The sequence below is a fragment of the Anguilla rostrata genome, chromosome 6, assembly GCF_018555375.3.
Source record: "Anguilla rostrata isolate EN2019 chromosome 6, ASM1855537v3, whole genome shotgun sequence".
Taxonomy (NCBI): domain Eukaryota; kingdom Metazoa; phylum Chordata; class Actinopteri; order Anguilliformes; family Anguillidae; genus Anguilla; species Anguilla rostrata.
Genome location: NC_057938.1, coordinates 25,955,540 through 25,978,312, shown reverse-complemented (window position 1 = coordinate 25,978,312; position 22,773 = coordinate 25,955,540). Strand labels below are relative to the sequence as shown.

The window sequence follows — 22,773 nt, the reverse complement described above, 5'->3', positions numbered from 1 at the left end:
TAGTAGTAGCCCTGTAAAAGTGCTACGGCCTGAACTCCGGTTCCTCAACCAAACAAAAAAAACGTGCAGTTGACTACAGATTCACTTGCCCTTAACAAGCTACAATATTCAACTGAATATTGGGTCTGTATTTTCTTTGCAACATTTTTTTACGAATGTATCTGTGTTCTGTTGCTTAGTTACAATATTCTTTACGTCATGACATCGCTTGTAATTCCCGGAAGTTCCGGAAAAAATTAAACGGAAGTAGGTACGTGGCCGCTTCAGCTGACATTCGGCACGATGGCGATGGAAATACAGAGCTCCGACCCCAACAGTGGCAGCTCCAGTCGGCTTGAAGTGTCCATCGACGGACTGACCCTCAGCCCTGATTCCGAAGGCGACCAGGAGCATGTCGAAAGGACAGATTCTCCACAGCTGGAGCAGGAAAGCGAAGTTCAGAGTTCACCTGAGGGCAAAGATGTGGAAGAGGGCGACACTGCCAAAGCCATGGAAAGGAAATGGGGATTTTCTCTCGAGGAGCTGTATGGTCTCGCACTGAAATTCTTCAAAGGTATTATTTGTGTATATCCAATCTTAAATTATTATACTTTGTCAATCAGGAGTATCTCCCTACATGGCCCGATTTAGCGTTAGCTACTGAAGCCGCTTACCGCCTTCAGTAGCTAACGTTAGGTGGTTAGCTGGGATAGCTAGCTGACGTTATCAGGTAGCTTGCTGACCCGGATCCGTGTTGACCACGGCTCATTGTTTTTGTCAGGGCACATTATGGGAGTCTGGCAGACTGAAAATTTTTAATATATTCCTGTAAGAAATTTTGCCATGTAAAATTACGATCGTCTTACACTATTCTAACGTAGCTAGCTACCGAGTTATCTAGCCAACGTACTCAACTGATGGATGACTACATGTAACAAACGTTAGCTTGCAAGCTAACGATAGGTCGCAAAGTTGCCTCAGTCATGTGCTAGAATGATCATGTGTCATGTGCTTATATTGCATGATTTGATAATTCACACTATGGGTACATGCCTGGTATCATATTTGAAACTAGATAGCTAATTCTGTGAACTTCCTCCGCCTCTACTTTGTAATGTGGATGTAATGTGGACTTGTTACTCGCCAAGAGTACATTGGCCATGGCTGTGGCTTTATAAGCTGTGATTCATTGTTTACATATGTTAGAACTCACCAACATTCCAAGGTTGTTGATTGTGCTACTGGTCTAGCATGCACAGATTTGTAGTCAGTAGACACCACTTGTTCTAAGCTAGACGTAAATAGGCGTTTAACATTACATACATTGCTGAGACTGTAGTAATATCTGCTGGTCTCCAGAATAACCATAGCGACTAAGCGCGTGTGTTTGCATCAAATTAACTTCGGTGTCGATGTTCCTTTTCGGTTAATTACGAGCTTTTTCCCGCTGTCAGTATTTCTGCTGTTCTCAGTCTCTAAAACAAGAGGTTGTATGTTACAGAGCTCGTTTTGCTCCTGAATCATTTCAGGTTTTACCAGCAGCGTGGCGCTGTAAGTAAACTATACAGTCAGTTCCAAAAAAAAAAAAAAAAAAAAAAACCCGTCTGTTCCTGTTACTTTTGTCGCATTATTAATTTCAGAATAAACTTAGCTTTCTGAAAATACAGTACTTTACAATATTAATTAATTCCCCTTTGTTGTCTTATGGCAATGTGCCTTGGCCACATTCGAAAGAAGAATCGTGGGCCAGATATTTAGGCGCATTATATGACTGCTGATTTTCCTTATTAAACAGATGTACATAATTAATTATGTGAAGAAATTAATCCGTTAAAAGTTTATTTTTGTACGTTGCAAGATATGCATAAATAATGTGTATTGATTGGAGAACACAAGACACCGTTAGCCTGTAAACACACGCTGTATATTTTAAAGTGTTTTTTCCTGCTTGAGATAATAGGGGTGTGACCCCAAGAAAATGATATGACTTGGTAATATTTTCAAACAAGAATGTTTAGCCTTAGTTTACGCAGAACTACTCCTGTTTGCACTAAAGATGGCGCTGTATGTTGGACAGGCGCTGTATGTTGGACAGGCATCATTCACAGGGCTATTACTAATAGGTCAGACTATTACAGCTTGCACCCTATGCCAGTTTTCTGCCTGAAGGAATGTTAAGTCGGATTGTAAATGTGTACGTCTTTCTTGGAAACTGAGCCATTGCACATTTATTCGGTAGGGTGCACACTGCTTTATTCCACAGTTAATTACTCGGGTGCTTAAGAGCCGTTTGACAGCAATGAAAGGGTTGCTACTTCCCGAGGCTGTGTGTAAATGCAGGCACAGACCTGACTTTATTTGGAAAATGCTAATTTTCTAATTTGACGATTTTGAAAATAAATTAGAACTTTAATAGTAGACTCAGAAAACGGTATAAACATGGATTCATCTGTGTAATGATATTATAGCCACACCCAATCATAATGCAATGCTGATCCAGCCTTCATAATGTGGAGAATCGGTGTCAGGAGGTGGTGGGGAACTCCTGGATTGTTTAGGTTACCTGTTGTATTTATTACAGTGCATGTAGTCTTTCAGTAGGCAGCCATTATGGGTATTTCAGCTTCCTCTTGGCTGGCATCTGGCAGGCAAGGTGGCTGTTTATGGTTTGTATAACCTCGTGGAGTGCATGAATTTTAGCCACAGTTCTCCTTGTATGTGCGCAGGTGGCACAATGGTGACTTGAGATGGACCATTGCCAATAGCAAACTGAGGAGAACGAGATCTGAATGACCTTGAATAACCCATCAGTGAGTTGCTCAATTAGTATACCGGCAGGGCCGTTGACTTCAGAACTTGTCGTATGTGGCTGTGTGTTATGGTTGTATGCTTCAAAGGGACAGTTTGGACTTTCTGTGTGAATTTGGGCAACAAAATTTTTTGAAATATTTATAGTTTAAAAAATGATTACCCTCACAATTTAAAACTTTTCTATAAGGATTACATTGACAGATGTTCTTTGTACAATGTACACTTCAAAGCTGACAGGGTAAAGGAGGTAACTATAGGCCAAAAAAAAAAAAATGCCACAAGAATGGGCACTTACTGAAAGATTGTGACCCAAATCCTAAATTTTTGTTTGGTGTAAATATCTTTCCTTTCCTATTGAAAGTTTCTTTGTGGCGAATTTAAGAAAATTCTGAGACATCTAGGAAATTTTTGTCCAAATTGACAGATTTTCTCTTTAGCTTTGGTCAGTGTTGTTACTGCAATTGTTGTCTGAACAGGTTCACATTTAACCATTTGGAATATTGATGCTTAACTGTTACCTAAATCTGTATTCACTTGTCCCTTGCACTTATGTATGGATATGAAAAATGGATATGCACAGTAGACAAAGCAACTGTATGTGAGCTCATGTACCATCGATATAAAAAGTCTACACATGCTTATTGAAAAAGAATAGAAAATAAAAAACATGCAGTATCCTGTTTGCAGAAGTGTGCGCACCCCGGAAGTGTTATTCTGTGGAACGACCTTTGCTTTCAGTAACAGCAGTAAGTCTGTTTGAATAAATCTGCATCAACTTTGTGCACCTGCAATTTTATCCCACTCTTTGCAAAAAAAGTTCAAGCTCCATCAAATTGTGAGAGGATGTGCACAGTCCTCTTTAGGCCATAAAATAAATTTCTGCAGCTCCTGTAAGGTTGCTCTAGGCTTCTGGGTAGCCTCCTTGATAAGTTATTTCCTTTCATCAATTTTGGAGGGTTGGAGGAACATCCTGATCAATGTCCCTCTGGTGCCACATTTTTTCCTCTTATTGATGATGGCCTTCACAGTGTTTCACGGTGCATCTAATGCCTTTTAAATTCTTTTATACCTCTCTCCTGGTCGGTACCTTTCAGCAATGAGATCCTGAGGCAGGAATACGCCCTCAACAGGTTACCAATCTATCGCTGGGCACACACACCGTTCACTCACACACTCATACCTATGGGCAATTTAGAGTCTCCAATTAGCCTACCTGCGTGTCTTTGGACTGTGGAAGGAAACCGTAGTACCCGGAGGAAACCCACGTGGACACGGGGAGAACATGCACACAGAAAGGTCCACGACCTAATTGCTTTGAGGCATCAGTGCTACCCACTGCACCACTGTGCCGCCCTATTTTCAATTATTTTTCCTCAATTGTGTTTTTATTTGACCCATCAGGCTAAAAGGTGAAAATAATACATGCATAGCTACAGCTTGAAATAGATGCCTGCATTTCCTGTGAAAGTCATAGCTGTGTTTATTCGTTATTTTACCAAGATAACCATATTACTAGTTGTAGATTTAATGTAGAAGTGTAAAGTGGTGGTTAAACCAATAGATTTGTGAACAAGGTTTGAATACCTATTAGTTTAAATGGCACCCTAGAGTGCACTTGACCAAAAATTTTAAATCTAGATTTGGCTCATGCAGACTTCCAGAGAGTCTGCTTGGATGTAGATTCACCAGACTTTGCCAGTGAGACTACGTGAAATTTATAGCAATAAGGATATTGCAATATAAAAGACATCAAGGAAGCAATGCCAAAAAAAGCAAATAATATTGAATAAATAAAAGCATGGCCGAAAAACAAACAAAGGTTTTCCAATGTAAGTAATGCATAATTCATATTGCCTGAATGTGTACTTACTTGCAGACGTTGATTTATTAATTTTTTTATATGAAATTGTTGTATCCACGGAAACAAGCAAGGTCTGAAGTCCTGTCTCACTAGCGCATTAGTGTATTTACCCGCATAGCCCTCGGCCTTACTTGATGTAATGATGTTGAGCACTTCAGTCAATGTCACAGTACGTAAGCCCAAACACACATAAGGGCCGAGTCTAATAGTCTGGTGTGCTGACATTTGGATTCAGTCCAAGTCAATATCTAGGCGATTCAAAGGTGAAAGGGTAACAGGAAGTGTAAACAATTTGTAATGGTGTAGCGTTAGGCTGGGGGTGTTGTGTAGCCTGACTTGCAGAGCTTTGCATGTTGCCTGTTGCATGTCAATTGATGTTTCAAGGCCTGTTGTTTATTTTGCCCTCAGACCGCGGTTCTTCGCAGGCAAGCTCAACTCACTCTACACTTGTGTTATTCAAAAGGACCATGATCTACAATCCCCCGCTGAAGCTGCCCTTGAAGTAGCCATTCCAAAATACCATGTTTGTGGATTCCTGTAGTGAAACCCCTCTGCCCTCCCTAAACACAAATTTCCTTTAATCATCCCCTGTGCATATTTAATAACATGCCTTTTCCCCCCTTGCTGGCCCTATGGCTCTGACACAAGAAAAAAAATCCTCCTTAAGGGGCAAGAGAACCTTGAACAGGACCCAGACGGTACCCAGCCTCTAGGATGACCTGCCTGTAGAACCCTGACGAATTGATAAGATGTTCCATCAGCATTCTTTCTTGCACTTAATATACTATGACAGATAGGAATGAAGGCTATATTTCATAGGAAGCTTTGTTCCTGCTTGGGTCCAGCCAGGCCCGTTTGTGCACACACCTATGTAGTAGTAATATGTGTGTAGATACATGGTGTCTGTGGGAGTGCATGTGTTTGAAACTGATTATTATTGTGAGTAACGGATACAAGTTGCGCTAAAAGAAAAATGGAAGGAAGTGGAGTTCACCAGACAAATGAAGTGTACCATGTGTGAGTATGCAAAATCTGCCACGGCACTTCAGTCCTTCCCCCAAGTTAACGGACATCAGCTGTGTATAACTAACTGGCACACACCTGCCCTGCACGTGGGCTTACCCGTGTGGACCAGGCCCATCCCACCAAGTAATGCATCCGCCTCTGGAGCCAGCGCTTCCCATAACACGTGAATGCTGCCGTTATGTCTTCTTACCCAGAAGCACTCCAGCGTACCCCAGCACAGCCAGTGTTGGTGTTCCCATGTACGCATCCTGCTCTGCAGCTTCTTGTAGCAGCTTAGCAGTCCCCACCGCATTGTCCTCATGAGCTTTGGCCTGCCCCAGTTTCCAGGATTGCAAGAGCAGCAGCTTGGTCAGCTGTGCCGTTTTCTGAATGGCCTCGTTCTTCTCTCGTCACCGCAGTGTTATGAGCGCATTGTCTGATACAGAGGGAATGGGACGGTCATGTCAGGTAGTGATGTCACTCACAGCTTCAAGAGAGAATTGTTCAAAACGCACAAAAACTTTGTACTTTTGCCGATTATTTTTGGAGTGTTTTGCTAACGGTGAATAAAGGTGACCACTCCATTAACAACAAAGAAAATATGATCAGAACCATGTTTTGCATTGGATTACTTGGATGTTTAAAACTGCTTCCCAATCATCTTCAGTCTGTTTCTGTGGCTCTGTCAAAGGGCATCCGGCTGGAAGTATCCAATGAGGTCATTTCCTGTTGTTACTTTACCCTTGTAACAATAGGTGCAGATCGCCTGCGGCCTGCCAATAGTTTCCCACCGCTGTCCATTCTAGAGCGGAAATGAAAGCCTCTCCAAACACTGGCTGTCCTCATTAAATAGGTTTCTGCTGCAGTGTTGCTGAAACTTGGCATGCACCGTATTCCATTCACAATCAGTACTACTTGAGAACACACAGAACATGTTGACGTTAGCGGCGGTATTTCATGGTACTCGCTGGCCTATGTAACTACAAAAGGCAGTACATAATACAAACATACAGTACAACTTTGATTTTACCAAATGGTACCAGTTTGAAGGCATACTGTCTTTGACGGTCTCTGTCTTGTTTTTGGTGTTTTGTCATTTTCACAGTGTTTAATCTGAACTCTACCCATGATGTTTGCTCCAAACGTGACTCAGTCTTCTAACCACAAGTAATGGTGCTTGGTTTGCTGGTTTTCAATAGAGAACAATGGGTTAGAGTATTTACTGACTATGGGAGAGGCACTTAATCTGTGTGTTTGCCCTCATTTCTTTGATAAGGACGAGCCAGGGAATGAAAGGGAGAAATAATATGTCTGCTTTTCATCCTTAGAAAAAGATGGCAAAGCCTTCCACCCGACTTATGAAGAGAAGCTCCGTCTGGTGGCCCTCCATAAGCAGGTCCTTCTGGGCCCCTACAACCCCGACGCCTCTCCAGAAGTGGGCTTCTTTGATGTCCTGGGAAACGATAGGAGGTAATTTGGTGTGTTATCTGTCTTTCGGCTTCAGGAAAGCCCCACGGCTGGTCTTCTGTGTATTGTAAGCAGTATCTGTGCATGGTATCTATGTATGAGTGGGAATGCAGAATGATGCTGTTCTCAGCCCATAATAGCCTCCTCTGGACAAAAGAGAGAGTAAGAATACCATCATCTATCAAACAGTGTTATAGGACATAGCTTTTGTGGGCTTTTTTCAGATCATAATGAAGTCTACATAATATAACACAATGTGAAAAAGACATCTTTTGTGATTAAAAGAGTTGTTACATAAGTCCGTTTATGTACCTTTTTTTAAAAGTAGAATTGAAATCTCAGTGGTAGGGTTGTTTCTCAAAAGGACCATTCTCACAAGATACTTTATTTGTATTTTTTCTATTATTTTTTAAAATACCTGTTTATAAATTAAAATTCCATTTTCTACAATTACAATACGATATTATAATCCGTAATAAGAATTGTAGTGACATTGTATTTTTGACCAGTTGAATATTGTGATTACCTATTTATACCTTACCTTATATTTTATTATGAGGGTAACAATACACGACCATGCCTCATGAGCTGCTCTTCTGCATGAATGGGATCCAGTGGTAGAAATGCCCCCTAAATTTCCGCCCTCTAAATTGCCATTTTAAATTGGAAACAAAATGACATCAGAGAAAGTGGCAAAATGGCACATTTAGGGGCGTGTCCAAAACCTTAATGCAAGTGATACTGCACACAGTGCAAGCAGGAGCCATGAGCCCAAGAGGAGGAGGCACAAGCTCTTGGTTTCAGGGCCAGAGAGGTGTGGTTTAGATGCAGGTGGCCTGGCTAAGAGCTAGCCTCCTGCACTGCCTGTGTTGTTGCATGCTATTGAGATACAGTGAAGTAGCCAGTTTCTAACCACTTTAATGAAGTCACTGCATTACATAGCTATCTTATTTATCTGTTCAACATGAGTCATTACATTACAGGCATTTTGCAGACTCTCTTATCCAGAACAACTTACACAACTTTTTACATAGCATTTCCATTGCATCCATTTATACTGCTGGATATATACTGAAGCAATGAGAGTTGAGAGCTATGTTGGGGGCTTACTTATTCGAGTCCGACTTTAAGGTTGAGGAATAGCAACAAATGGAGGACGAGAGATCACCTTGTTTAAAAACTAGCCACATTTTCCGTAGATCTGGATAGTCTAAAGGTAGTTTGAGAAAATTATACGAAGACCATTTTGCTAATTCTTTCCCTGCAGTTTGGAACTACACCAGCACAAACCATTTTCAGTCCTGTCAGGTTGATATAGCTCTGAGGTCTTCTCTCTCATGCAGTAATTTGCTTCTCTCTGCATGAGGTACTGTTGATTTAAGAAGCCATGCCACTGCTTTCATTGAATGCAGCTGTCTTGGGCTGCATGCGTCATAGGAAATGGTCCTGACCAAAAATAAGATTAAACGTATTTTTATAAATACTTGGGTAATATACACTCTTAAAACCCTGGAGACGAAGCATTGCTTCTATAAAAAACCCAAGAAAGTTAACTATCCCCTTTCCTTTTGATTATCTCTGTGACAACAAAAGCGAGTTGCCCTTGAACTGATTTGGTTTTGTTTGCTTTTTTGCTATTTCTCTGAGCTCCCGCCTAAACTGAATTCCAATGCATGTGGTACATACGAAGGGCTAATTTAACTTGACCTTGAATGTGATACGCAGACCACTGTGAAGCTGTCTACCTCTTTGGTCCTAGTAGGAGACAAACCCTATCGATTTGATAGAAACTGCTTTCATCGGCATTTATGAGATATGATCCTTCAGGATATCACTTCCAAGAGCCAAAATTTGCATTGTGTGGGAAAACCCAAGTTTTTTTTGTCAGACTAGGTCCTGGCAACCCAGAGTATAGGCAGGTTTTTGTTACAGCTAATCAGTGAAGACTGTTTAAAGTTTTTATTCAAAATCTATGTATATCTTTATACTTTTTTTCCTCAAAGGTTTCAGTTATGGTTGGAATGAAAACCAGCCCACTCGCAGTGGGTCCCCAAGACTGGGTTTGAAAACCCCTGCTTTAGGCTGTCCCCTTTATTGATGTCTACCGCCTCATGTCTCTGTGTCTCCTGCTGTAGGAAAGAATGGGCATCCCTAGGCAACCTTGGCAAGGAGGAGGCCATGGTGGAGTTTGTGAAACTGCTGAATAAATGCTGTAATTTATTTGCACCTTACGTCACGTCACACAAAATTGAGAGGGATGAACAGGAGCGGAAAAGGTAAGAAACCCGTGTTCTTTCAGGGCTTATTGATGATCTTTTCGGACTTGCTTGTCTTTCTGTCATGTCCACTGAGTGTCCTGTATTTCCTGTGTTCCTGGGTCACTTTGTCTCTCTCTCTCGCTCACACTCACTCTCTCTCTTTCTCTCTATCTATCTCATGCAATTACAATCAGTAATAATGGAAATAAGATTATAAAGATGATATTTGTAGGACAATTTCATTAGTGGTCCTAATAGCATAATAGCAGCGGTTAAATAATGCTGTAATACTGGAGTCTCAAACTCCAGTCCTGAGGGGTTGCAATGCCTGCTGGGTGTTGGTATGTATGAGCACTTAAGTGTTTAATTTAAGTCCCTGAAAGGCAAAGGAATCCACACACAACTTGTTCCCAAGACCCAAATTGGCTGCTGATTGAATGGAACCCCAAACACCTGGAGCCCTGCAGGAGCTGAGCTGGAGACCCCTGGTGTGATAGACGTAATGAATGTAATGAATGCTGAAAAAAGAAAGAAAAGGGTGTCTTTGACTGTGTGTATCTCCTACCCGCTGTTTCCCAGGAGAGAGGAGGAAGAGCGACAACGCAGGGAAGAAGAGGAGCGTGAGCGGCAGCGGCTGGAGGAAGAGCAGCGGCGCAGGGAGGAAGAGGAGCGGCTGCAGAGGGAGGAAGAGGAGAGGAGGCAGGCACAGGAGGAGAGGCTCCGTATGGAGCAGCAGAAGTAAGACGTGCCTCAACGTCAACAGCATATGGTCAAAGGTTCAGTCCCACAGCCGTCCCTCAAACTCAACGTCACAAGTTCGCCACGACCACGTGTTCCTTCAACCGTAACCGCACATAGTCAAAAGCCTAAACAACTGTCCCTCAAACACAACTGCTTGAGTTCCCTAAAGCAAAGTCCACATGTTCCCTGATTCACTCGCCTCAACTCATATGCTCCCTCTACTCTGTTGTCTCCCTCTATTATGGGGTCTTACTTGTATTAACACCACTCCTTACTATTCACACATTGAATGGTAATTATATAATTAGCATTGTATAATTTCATATTATATATAGTTAGTGTAGCTACATGTATAGCAGTCTTTACTGCCTTCTAATGCCGCTACTGCCCTTTCACTATCACAATCCATGAGGCACACACAAATGTGCACACATGAGGGGATGCTTCGAGCTTAATTGATATACGTGGCCTCTCACACAGTGTTTATCTGTTTTTCCGTATGTGTGTACTTGTGCGTGTGTGTGTGTGTGTGCGTGTGTGCGCGCACGCCGTGTGCAGGCAGCAGATCATGGCCGCACTGAACGCCCAGACGGCGGTGCAGTTCCAGCAGTACGCGGCCCAGCAGTACCCAGAGAACCCCGAGCAGCAGCAGGTTCTGATCCGCCAGCTGCAGGAGCAGCACTACCAGCAGTACATGCAGCAGCTCTACCAGGTGCAGCTGGCCCAACAGCAGGTATGCCGCCCTGCCCCAGGGGGTTATGACAGCGCCTTAATGAACTGTCTTAATGGAGGCAGCACCTTAATTAACTGTCTTATTAATCTGGCATCATGTATGAAGGCCCAAAATTTTTTATATGAATCTAGGAAATGTTACTTGTAGGTATTATATTATCAGTAAGGCTGGGTGTTTGTCACAGAAAATATTAGCTAAAGTCACAGAGCAGTTATGGCAAAATTGTTAAAAATCACGGAAAACTGAAAAGATCACAGAACATTAAAAGAAAAAAGTAAATTATGAGATTAACAAATGCATTACAGCAGGAGCAATTTTGGTGCCGTTTGGACACTTGGTGGCGTTATAGCGCTCATCTGAAAATACAAAGTTTGAAAGGGCATAACTCATCCTGCCCTGTTTGGCATAGAGACATGCAACCCAAGTCGATCCATGCCTCGCCTCACGTTGAACAACTTTGCTGACCAAGAAGGTGTGATTGGTAGATTTTCTGCCATTTTTAATATATTTAAAAATATGGCTACTGTAAGACAATGAACCTGCATGTGGGTGTGGCTTCTTCTTTTTAAAATTTTTTTATTGTTTATTGATAGCTCCATCCTGAGGACAGTCACAATTCAAGAACAGGGTGGCACTTCAGAGCTCAGCAAATTTTTTAAATGAAAAAATTCAATAAAAATCATTTTATGTGGACATTTCAGACCTGCTACCCTGACTAATCACCATCCCAGACCAAATATGTTGATCTTTTGATTCACATGCATATTGGCATACTGATAGATGGTACCTCCATACCACTACTCATTAAATGGTGCAGATTGGCCACATGGTGGCACTATAGCAGTCAACTGAATTTCCACAAATTAAACAATAAGTTCTGCTACGTTTGACTTGGGGACCAGTAGTTAATGTCACAAGATCCATTAGCCTAGGATTTACTGCCATTTTTAATTAATTAAATAACACTGAAAAGACGTCTCTTAGACGGTTTGACCAATTTGCAGGAAACTTGAATTATAACATGTACTCAGAAATAAATCCCAGACAGTTCAACTCAAAGTGATAAAACTTTGTAACTCTGTCCTGAGGGCAGCACTAAAGAATTAGCATGATTAAATTAGCAGGTGGGGCTATAGAGCCAAATAAATTGGAAAAATGGAATGGAAATTATTAAAAAATAATTACCTTGTAGACATTTGAACCTTGCTTTTTTTTTTTTTTTTTGCTTACCAAAAAAATCACAGACAGCACTAAAAATGGGGAAATGGCAAGAAATGCAGAAAGTCACCGAACTACCAACAAAAAAGTGAAAATCACAGAATCTGTGACACACCCGCAACTTTCGTGACAAATGCCCAGTCATAATTATTGCATTTAGTTTATTACCTACAGTCAGTGCAGTCAGTCGTGCTAACTCACTCACCCTTCACATGCCCATGCACCTATCAGTTAACCGAACATCATCAACAGTCTACGCACACAGCTCTAGTTTTATTAGGCTTTAACTACCTATGTGCAAGCGGGCTTGCTGGAGGGCTTGTGACAAAGCCTTGGCGGGCGTGAGTGGGTGCGGCAAGAGAGGCCGTGGGAGCGGGTGGGTGTGGCAAGAGAAGCCATGGGAGCGGGTGGGTGTGCGTTAAAGAAAATCAGGCATGTGCGGACCTCTCCTATGAAATATAGAAGCTGTATCTTCTTATGTTCAAGATAAAATTTAAAAGGCAGACACATCGTAGTGACGTTCAAAATGGTAAGTTATGGAGTAGCAGCCACCCGCGCATGTATGTATGATTTATTTTGAAAGAGCATGAATTAATTGTATATATATGTATAGTTTTTGTATTACTCGCCTACCTGTGTCATTGGGAGTAATCTTAGAAGGGCTGTCTTGTCAAGCAGGGTGCTCTCTGTAAAAAAAAAAACATTTTTAACCATTTTTCAGTGAATTTTCCCCTTAAATGTCACTGATAAAGTATGTGCATCTCCACAGGCTGCTCTGCAGAGGCAGCAGGACGACGCCGTCGTGGCCGTGTCATCGGCGGAGGTCGCCGTGAGCGCGGCGCCCCCTGCTGAACCCGACGCGCCGACGCTGAACGGTCAGCCGGACGAGCACTCGGAGAGCCTGGACCGGGAGCCGGAGGCGGAGCTAGGCGAGGAGCTGACGGAAAACGGACCAATAGGCACGTATCTCCCCGGCGTTCGGTGGTGGCGCGTGCATCGGGCCTTTGGGCCACTGAGAACTTCATTCTGCCGTCCTCTTGTGTGTTGAAAAATTCACACTGCAAAAACCCCGTGCGTCTGCCAACCGAGTTTTGGTTCCTTGATTTAGCTCAAAGAGGAGCCACCCCGGTCTTCGAGGACCATGTTCCTGCAGGTACATATGGTTTAGCAAGTGACCAAGAACCAGGTGACCTTTTTTTTTTTCTTTGGTTTCTTTTGGTTACGTTTATGTTTTTATCTAAATTAGTTTGAAGCCAAGCATGACATGATAAACCACTTCATTCAACATGTTTTTCTTGCAGCAGTATTAACTGTACTAACATGTCTGCATGCATAACACTGTAGAGAGGCTTTGGCTGAGAGTGATCATAATGAAATTACAAAAAGCAAGGACAGGTACCTTAATGAGAGCATGTAACATCGGTTTAAAAATTGTTTGCTCATCGGTTTGAGGGGAGAATATCACTTGAATGAAATTTAAAATATACATAAAAATTGTACAGAAGCACAGTTATTTAATATATAACTGTGTGCATCTCAAAACCATTTGGATAAAACCGTAGAGTGCTGTAATATGAGGTTGCCCTCCTTACTTAATGTGAAATTCATGGTCATCCTGCAGCTGAGTGGTTGTGAGTTTTTGCTCCGTATTAGCATGGCTAACAGTGGCTAACATGGCTACGTGAGTGTGATCCCCAGCTGCTGCTTGTGACTCCGTAATCTGGGATGAATCCGCAGAAATGCAGATTTCTCCGTTTCAGAGCTCACCGTGTTACTTCCGTGTTTTTTGAGGCGGAGTTGTTTTGAATTCTGAATTTCGCAACCCACACATGCTAAAGGGGAAAAAACTTACTGACATAAAAAAAAACTTGGTGAGTCGTCAATCACATGAACAGGTTTTTGCTGTGTTGTTAACAGTCGCTGATCAGTCATCTCATAATCCGTGCCAGTGAGCTCTTAACCGCTGAGATGCATTTTGGAGCACTTTCATCCCCGAGTAATGTACGTGCATGGCAATGTCCAAACTCTCCGAAGCAGCATCATCTCTCCTTCCCTCTTGTCATTTCACGGTTGTAACTACTGATTGACTAGTAGCCCTTTCACATTGAATAGATATACGATATACGACAGGGGTCCGATACGGCAAAGGCTGCAGTATGAAAGGTCAGCCATTGCTATTTTAATATTGCATTCAACTTGACATGTTTTTGTTGCTATGGTAACGTGGACATTTAATTGCAGTTTTGAGTAATTTTCTCAGTCTGAAAGGAAAACCAGGCTGTATGTGCGGCGGTATTACGTGCAGTATTCTCAATGGGAGATGTGTGTGGGCGAGGTTTCTGCCATATTGCTTTCAACTGTGAGAGGAAGGCAGGGCGGGTGTAACTTCGGAATTTTGGCTTCTCCGCAGAGCGGCGCGCGAGTACCGTGTCCCTCCCCTAACGAGTGTTCCCCTGCCCTCCCCCCAACCCCCAGACCCCGCCCCGGTGATCGCCGCGCCCTCCATGTGGACACGGCCCCAAATAAAGGACTTCAAGGAGAAGATCCGGCAGGACGCGGACTCGGTGATCACGGTGGGGCGTGGCGAGGTGGTGACGGTGCGAGTCCCCACGCACGAGGAGGGCTCCTACCTCTTCTGGGAGTTCGCCACCGACCACTACGACGTCGGCTTCGGCGTCTACTTTGAGTGGACCAACTCGCCCAACACCGCCGTGAGCGTGCACGTCAGCGAATCCAGCGACGACGAAGAGGACGAGGAAGGTGCGTCTGATACGATGACATCTAACAAATCACAATTTGGTATGTTCTGGTCGCCCGATTTAGAATAATTGGGTGTTCATCATCACCATCTGAAGTAATGATGTCATTGAAATGTAACTCGTTCTCTTGTTATTGTTTAAAGGGGCAGTTCACCCAAAAATGAGATTTAGCTGTTTGCACTTACACAGAGTACTATCTATCCATCCAGATAGTTTCGCTGGGATTTGACGAGATTTCTAGAGTTTTCTAGTTTTCTAGCTCACCCTGATCCAACGGACCTCAATGAGCAAATATTTTTGTGGCACTCAATGCCCCGAAAATTTACATTGAAAAACAGCAACATCTCTTTCCAAATATAATGCTATAATGCCATTGTTACTCGCAAACATCCACAGAGTTTCATTTATGCAAGGTTTCATAGAGAGCTACTTCGTATGTTAAAGTATGCCAACTGTATATATTCTCAACCACGGCATGCCAGTATATTGTTACAGTGTGTCGTCCTAAAACCTGGAAGTGAGTTAGCATTTTTGAGCCATGGGTTCCCCCTGCAGATTTCCAAGGTTTTTTTCCTTGGAAATTTATGTAGAAAATAAGGTCTGTAGTTAACATAAGCCTAAAGCCGGGCACCCACCGCACGCGTATCGACCGCGAGCGCACTACGCGCGTAACTGAAGCGTAGTTGAAGTACTGTTATTACAACGGCAGCGGGCGACATCGTCTCCACCAGATGCGAACGCGTCGCGAACCGGCTGCAAAGCTCGCGCGACACAAGCGAACTGAAGCGTAGTTTTTCGCTTCTCTTCTATTTTTTCGGCTTGTCGCGCGTCACGATGGCCTGTTTATACACAGAAATATGCTCTAAAATGCTAGATATACATGCTCTGATTTATATTTCATCCTTATATTACTGGGGGTGTTTCCCTAGTTCCCTCTTGCAGTAGTGGAGAACAAGATAAAACCAGATAAACACCAGATATTTTATAAGCGGCTAAAAAATACAAGCCTTTTCGTTTTTCTATTGTCCTGGCAGGACAAAACTGGAACCTGGGAAAAAGGCAAACTTAGTTTCGCTATCTTATTTTGCGGAGGGGGCGGGGTAAATTTGAAAATACACCACAGAAAGACGTAGCCTATTGAATGATGTAGAAGTGAATGCACCGAGCAGCGGTTTGTTAGCTCGAGTGTTGGAAGGTAGTTTTTAACCAACCATTGGTCAGCCTATTTGACTTTTCCGATGTCTTCATTCGCCGTGCTTTCAAAAAGGGCTTGTTAATAAAATCAGATAATCCACAGTGCTTTAAAAAATCAAATTTAGTGGTCTTGCCGATGAAAATGCACCTATTTTATAAATGAAGTTGTAAGCAAGCCTTTATTGCACTTGTACTTCAAAGCTTCTGGTGTTCATGACGTTGTGGTGTTCATATGCCTTCAAGTTTAAACTGTTACGCTATCTTTTTGACGATTAACTGATTTTACTAAATATGATCATATAAATGTTTTGATGTGAATAACAAGACGACACGGGAATTCCCAATGGTTTATTATGGATTATTTATTATTATTATTATTATTATTATTATTATATATTATCATTACATATTCTTCATAAAGTTGGCACACTTGTTAACCAAGCAAATAAATTAATGCAGTTTGAAATTGATTATTATGTAGGCTACGTTGCGATTTAAGCTTATGGTAATTCTTTAAAGCGTTTACTTTCTCACGTTTTTACATGTGTTAAAAAATATTACCATATTAACAGACTGAAAAAGGTCTCTCACCAAGTATTCACTTACCCATAATCAAAAGTCCTGAACAAACGTGAAATACACGATGTTAGCCCACTGCAGACTGCGAGAGCTACTAGGAATATAGAGCTTTAAGCAAGCCTTTGCGCGACACAAACGGAACCAGTGGAGACACGCTACGCGTTGCGCCGTGCTGCTTACGCGACGCTTATGCGACGTGTGCGGTGGGTGCCCGGCGTAAGCGAGATTCACGCTTTGTTCTACGATATAAATCGCACCTGTTAATATCTCAAACATGAATTTTGAAGCTGTTACGTTCTTTAATAAAGTAAGTTGCTAACAAGTTGCTATATTGAAACTACAACAAACGGTTGCATTCCACCAACATCACGTCACCACCACTAAAGTTTTTATATTAGTCCGCCTGCACGAGACTGTGTGGATATACACAGTTGGTGTACTTTGGTGGAAGTAGTTCTTGGCGAAACCATGCACAAAGTCAGCTCTGTGGATGTTTGTGAGTAGTTTTGGCATTAACACTGCTGTTAAAATTGAAAATTTTCACCACAAAAATATGGACCTATTGAGGGGACCTATTTGTATCAGGTCAGCTGCAGTGAATATCTAGAAAACTTGTCAAATCGCAAAACTATCTGGATCTGGGTAAGTGGAAACATGCTTTAATTTCCTTTTTGTGTGAACTACCCCTTTAAATGAAAGTAGGTGTCCTTAAAGGTAATTACCCTGCGATGTGATCAACCACTTTCCTGTATTTTTGAAATTACAATCAAAATATTTGCAATGCAACCTAAAGCTTAGTTTTTAGTCTTCTTTGCAGCCTCCATTAAAATTTCTCAGTTGTTTCGCTACAGTGGTGGAAATGGGAGGTGTCATACCCAGCTAACAATTACTTGGTGTGCGGCTCTGAACATATTCTTTGTTGCAGGCTAATGTAAATGGCCTGCTTCACACACAGAAGTGGCAGTGTGTGAAAAGGCTTGTTGGTCGAGGCACATACTCTGAGTATTCAAGTCCAGTCTTGACATAGTGCTGGATATTCTCTAGGCTGTTGGTAAATGATGTGTCTAGAGGAGCTGAATGTCCTGTTCCTGGGAATATGTATTCTAATTACCCTGCCGGGGATGGGATCCTTTGCAATGACAGCTCCCTCTGTGAAAAAAACTGTCTTGCAACTGTCATCCTACAGAAAAGAGGGTGGTACATTAGTCGCCGTCTAGCACAGAGCTGCCCAATCCTGTTCCTGGAGATCTACAATCCTGTATGTTTTCTCTCCAGCCATAACAAAACACGCCTCGCTCAATGGCAGGAGGAGGTGTGACAAATTAGGGTTGAAGTAAACACCTACAGGATGGTAGATCTCCAGGAACAGGTTTAGGCAGCCCTGAGCTAGTAGTGACAAAATACCAGAACGTTGAGGGAACAAATCCTGTTTGAAACCCAAAATCTTTAAAAGTCTGCAGTCGTACTACCAACTGATGTCTGTTATGGTTTGGTATCAACTACACAAGAATGATCATTATCATTACAGTGTAAGCCCACCTGCTCTAAATTAATCTTTTAATAATAGCCTTGTAATAAAAGTCGATCAGAAACGGTATTTTAAATTGGCGGTGTTGACTCTCGCCCTTGGACAGCTGCAGGTTCTGCTGGTTTTCAGTGTTAGTCAGCACTCAGTTGATCATTTGGAGCAGTTGGTTACTCAGTTGTCGCCTCAACGTGTTCAATGAGTCCTAAACTACTTCTTCAGAAACAGGGGCTGAGGGGTCGAGTCGACGCTGCTGTGGAACCCTGTGAAAGTTCATGTACCTCCTTCAGCCAATGAGTCTGTCGCTGTGCTTGCAGGGGAGGCCCAGAGCGAGGAGGAAAAGGCCAAAAAGAACGCGAACAAGCCGCAGGTGGACGAGATCGTGCCGGTCTACCGGCGAGACTGCCACGAGGAGGTGTACGCGGGGAGCCACCAGTACCCCGGCAGAGGGGTGTACCTGCTCAAATTCGACAACTCCTACTCCCTCTGGAGATCGAAAGCCGTCTACTACAGAGTCTACTACACCAGATAAGCCAGGAGGAGGAGCATGCTGGTGCGGGGTGGGGCAGGGAGAGGGCTGGCTGTGGGCCAGGGCCTCTCCCCGTCTCGGCGTGGGAAGGGGCGGGGCGTGGAGGACACACTGGCACGCCTCACTCGAGAGGGTGTCTCGTTCGGCTTTCAAGGAGGGGGAAATTGATTCTGCGTTTCCATTCACCGTCTCTCTTTCTCTCTCTCTCTGTCTCTCTTTCTCTATCTCTCGTTCTCTATACTCTCTCGATAGCAGCCTGAGGTTCATGGGTCTCTGTTCAGCGAAAACACTGCCTTACCTTTGTCCAAAAGGAGCGAGCATGACTCATTAACACGCCTGACACCATATTAGTTCTTTACTGCATGATCTCATGAGTATCTGCGTTTGTCTGTGAATGGTCCGCAAATGGCTTTTGGCGGTGATACGTATTTTGTACTAGCAGAGTCAGCCGTGATGCACGATATTGAGTTTACGATGCTACTGAAGAAACAAGGAAGGAGTCCCTATGATGACGATGGATTGAATTTCATTTTTTTTTGTGTCTGATTAGTGTGATTAATAACGGACATGCGGGAGTGGGTATGGAAGGAGGAAGAATTATGAAGTAAATCAGTAGGTCTCACGTGAAATATCCTGGATTGTGGAACATGTTTTATCCCAACTACACTACAGCCATTGAAGTCAGGAAGCAAAAGCTTGACGGTGAACCAGGTGTACAAGTGCGTGCAAATTTGGGTCATGCTCTCAGGCTGTGAACATAACAGAAAATGGGTGGGTTTCATTGTTTTTCTTCTTTTTTACAATTTTTTTAAAGCATCTGATTGGTTGTTGTCAGTATGGTCCTCTTGGCCTCCTGTAGTGGTCAGACCGTAAGAAACACAGGCCTGGTGAACCCGAGACCGATTCTGATGTTTAACCAGCAGCACTGCAGAAGATCACAGACTAAACATAACTCAGAACGTGTGGCAAAAACTAACAAGCTCCCCCCATGTCCCCAAACGTGAGTAGCACAGTGCAGCACAAACCCTCAGAGGAAAAGAGGCAGGGCTCCCCCACTCTCACACTGACGAGTCCTTACACTGTACTCTTGCTTTCTCGCCATTTAGTTTCAGAAGTGCGCTTTCTCTTACAGCGTCTGATATATGTGCGTGTTCTGTTTGAGCGCTCAGCAATGGGGGGAAAAAGGACTGTCTTGCGTTTAACTGGCGATATAGAGGACAGCGTCGGAGCTCTAGGTTGCCGTAACGTTCGGAGCAGCCATCCGCAGATCTCTGGTTGCCTCCAGCAGGAAAGGTTTGTACTTCGAACCATACCCCCCCCCCACTGAAGGTGTAATGTTTGTTATGGTGGTCTTCAAGCAAGTGTTCACATTCAAATGTCAAATAACAAAGACATTCAAATATCAAAATACTTTTCGCATTTTTCACTCACCAGAAGTATTGTAGTTTTCTGGCATAACTAATGCAAGGTATGAACTGGTATTTGGGATGTCTGTCCCATAAAGTAGTGGTGGACCCAAGTTAGAATGTAGGAACTCTGCACTAGAATGCCAGTAATTTATACATAGTCTCCTTTAGGACTTGTGCCTGCCCAAACAGCCAGACTGGATCCAATACCTCTCTGTCAATCTCTGTAATACAGCGATGAATGCATGGCATCTTTACCGAGAATTTCTATGGAAACAGTGAGTGTGTATGCAAGTAGTGTAATAGGTCATGGTGCTTCATATGGAATGGTTTGAATATGAATGAAAGCAATGTGCAGGAGGGATGCAAGACTGGATGTAGTACATCTGTTATGCACATCCCAGCCCCCCTTGCCTCTGGATTCTGTCTTCCATTATTCTTTGATGTCTGCCATGCTTAGTCATGTTACCCAAAATAAAAACTGCACTTTGCACCAAAAATGCTTTGAACGCACTGAATCTGATGCTGGGATTGCAGTTTTCTGCTTTCTGTTGCCTCTGTGTTCCTTTGGCACATAAACATAACGAGATACCAGACCTTCAAGCCCACAAGTCATCATTTCTTGGCAAAACATCCTATGGAAGATTTTTTTTTAAAACCATTTTTATGGTGCCTGTAGACTTTCTTGTCCATGTTGTGTTGGTGTTCTTATTTTCACCAGTGGCTGTTCCACACTTGGTTGTGTTAAGCAGGTTAGGATGAATGCCCCTCGGTCTGTGTTTGACTGCCTTGCATTCTGCTGTTGGCTTTGGGAGGTCAGAATCTTCCCAGTATCCTCTAGTGCATCGACTTGGTTTCGCACCCTGTGCAATGACACAAAATCACCTCATTATTGAAGATGATTTAGTAGTATCGGTTTACCATAGCAACATCACTTATGGCTAGAAACAGCTATTTTGTTTTAAGGTCATAGGCAAAAAATATCTACTTCATAAAGCCAATGTGTTGAGTGTGGTTGATATATTTCAGATTGCAGCTTTCTTTTTTTTAAATCAAGAACTTGGTATTATAATATCTAGTGTCAAATGCTTAGAGGTGGTTTTGCTATTTCTTTTTTTCTGTTTGACATCAGATGTCCAGTGTATCTAGCCCAGCTGTTACATTTTGGTTTCATGAAGCCAATATAAGACACATTCATGGAATTTCAGCCATCCAAAAAAAAAAATAGTCCTTTCAGAAAATGAAATCTTTTTGCATTTGTTCGTGTTGCTCAACAGCTGTTCCTCATACGTCCTTGAAAGCGCACCTTTTAAGCAAGCTTTGCGTTCTAGGCTTATTCTTGTTTCCATTCATGTCAGCTTTGGCACCAAGACATCTATGGTTGTCTCATGCTTACCTCCAAAATGTGGACGTTTCCTGGTTGAGGCTGAATGATTTTTTGCACCCTCCTCAACAGTGTGAAAGAAGCCCCTTGTTTTGGTTCTGGCCTGCGATTGGCTGGTGAACTATGGCTCAAATAGTTTAGTTGAGCCTGGTTCATAATGCTTTGTTGTCCTTTAATATTCTGTTTGTACATAAGTTCCTTTCCTTGTTTGCTGTGAATTCTATGAAAGAACACTTTTACAGTGAGGCAACGTGTGGCTATTTTGGCATTAACACTGTGACTCTTAGGTGTTCACACTCTGTCCTGCACACATCAGAAGATCAGTCAGTGGGGAAATGCAATTATGTATTAAAAAATAAATTTTACCGGAGGAGAAAAGTAGTGAGCCTACTTGAGGAAGATCCATTCCAAGTTTCTAACAAGTTAGAACTTACAAGATCTTGCTTGCGTGTGGTTTAAAACCTCTGCTAATGGGCCCATGGCAAAGCTCTCCTCTTGTTTCCTCGTTTCCACCCTTGAAAATTTTTTAGTGGATTAAATGAAAGCAAGGGCCAGTAAAGGCTGGATTTGGTCCTCTCTCGGATGGGGTAACGATAGACCCCAACGGCTAACGCTGTGCTAAAGACTGACGTATGAGGCAAACGCCCCGCCCCAGTAAGGATATGGTAAGAAACTGTCCTCAGTGTGGTATTTTCAGATCATTTAAGATCTTTATTTTTGGTTATTTTGACAATCGCACAGTTGTAAATGTAACAGTGATTCAATGTTTTCCCCCCCAGTTTTGGGTCTCGAGTGGTAATGTTAAATATCGGTCTTTATGAAGGGGGGGGGGGTGTAAAGATTGGCAGGGGCTGTGAGATGAGTGCATTTGTAAATTGTTTGAGGTGCGGTGAAGGTGGAGCTCTGTATGTAAGCTGTAAATTCCTAATGGCGACATGGAAAAAGCTCAATGATTTTTATTGCTTTGACCTGTGACCTGTGCAGTGCGAGTGGAAAAAACTCTTGGGCATATATTTAATCTTAATTAAACTTCCATCTGTCTGTAACCAGTGGAGTGTGGCCCTTTCATTGTGATGAACAAATACATCTGTTTGCCTTTGAGGAACAGAAGTGAAAGTAGCATTGCTCTTTGTGAAAATAAATAAATAAATAAAAATGGGGGATTTTGAAGCATTTGGAAAATAAATTTAATTCGAAAGTAATTTTTAAAGTAAAAAAAACATGCACGACTGTTAGTTCTCACAACATATTCAAAGACCTTTCAAAGACAATTTTCAAAAGTTTCCAAGGACCTTATTTGAAAATGATGTTAATAGATTTACAA

The 22,773-nt window shown here is 42.6% G+C and overlaps 1 protein-coding gene across 5 annotated transcripts; it reads left to right on the top strand.

Annotated features, from left to right (window-relative positions):
• The first annotated feature begins 229 nt into the window (after positions 1 to 229).
• On the top strand, positions 230 to 22,495 carry acbd3 (acyl-Coenzyme A binding domain containing 3). Of its 5 annotated transcripts, none has more exons than XM_064339225.1 (9): positions 230 to 553; positions 6,985 to 7,126; positions 9,259 to 9,399; positions 9,961 to 10,119; positions 10,681 to 10,855; positions 12,843 to 13,032; positions 13,182 to 13,226; positions 14,549 to 14,872; positions 18,448 to 22,495. In XM_064339225.1, the coding sequence occupies exons 1-9, from the start codon at positions 283 to 285 to the stop codon at positions 18,660 to 18,662; spliced, it is 1,662 nt and encodes a 553-aa protein (XP_064195295.1). In that variant the 5' UTR covers positions 230 to 282; the 3' UTR covers positions 18,663 to 22,495. The 5 variants fall into 5 exon arrangements, with proteins under 5 accessions (XP_064195295.1, XP_064195296.1, XP_064195294.1 ...); XM_064339226.1 differs by having other exon boundaries at positions 13,182 to 13,259; positions 14,549 to 14,833; XM_064339224.1 differs by having other exon boundaries at positions 13,182 to 13,259.
• Positions 22,496 to 22,773: the final 278 nt, after the last annotated feature.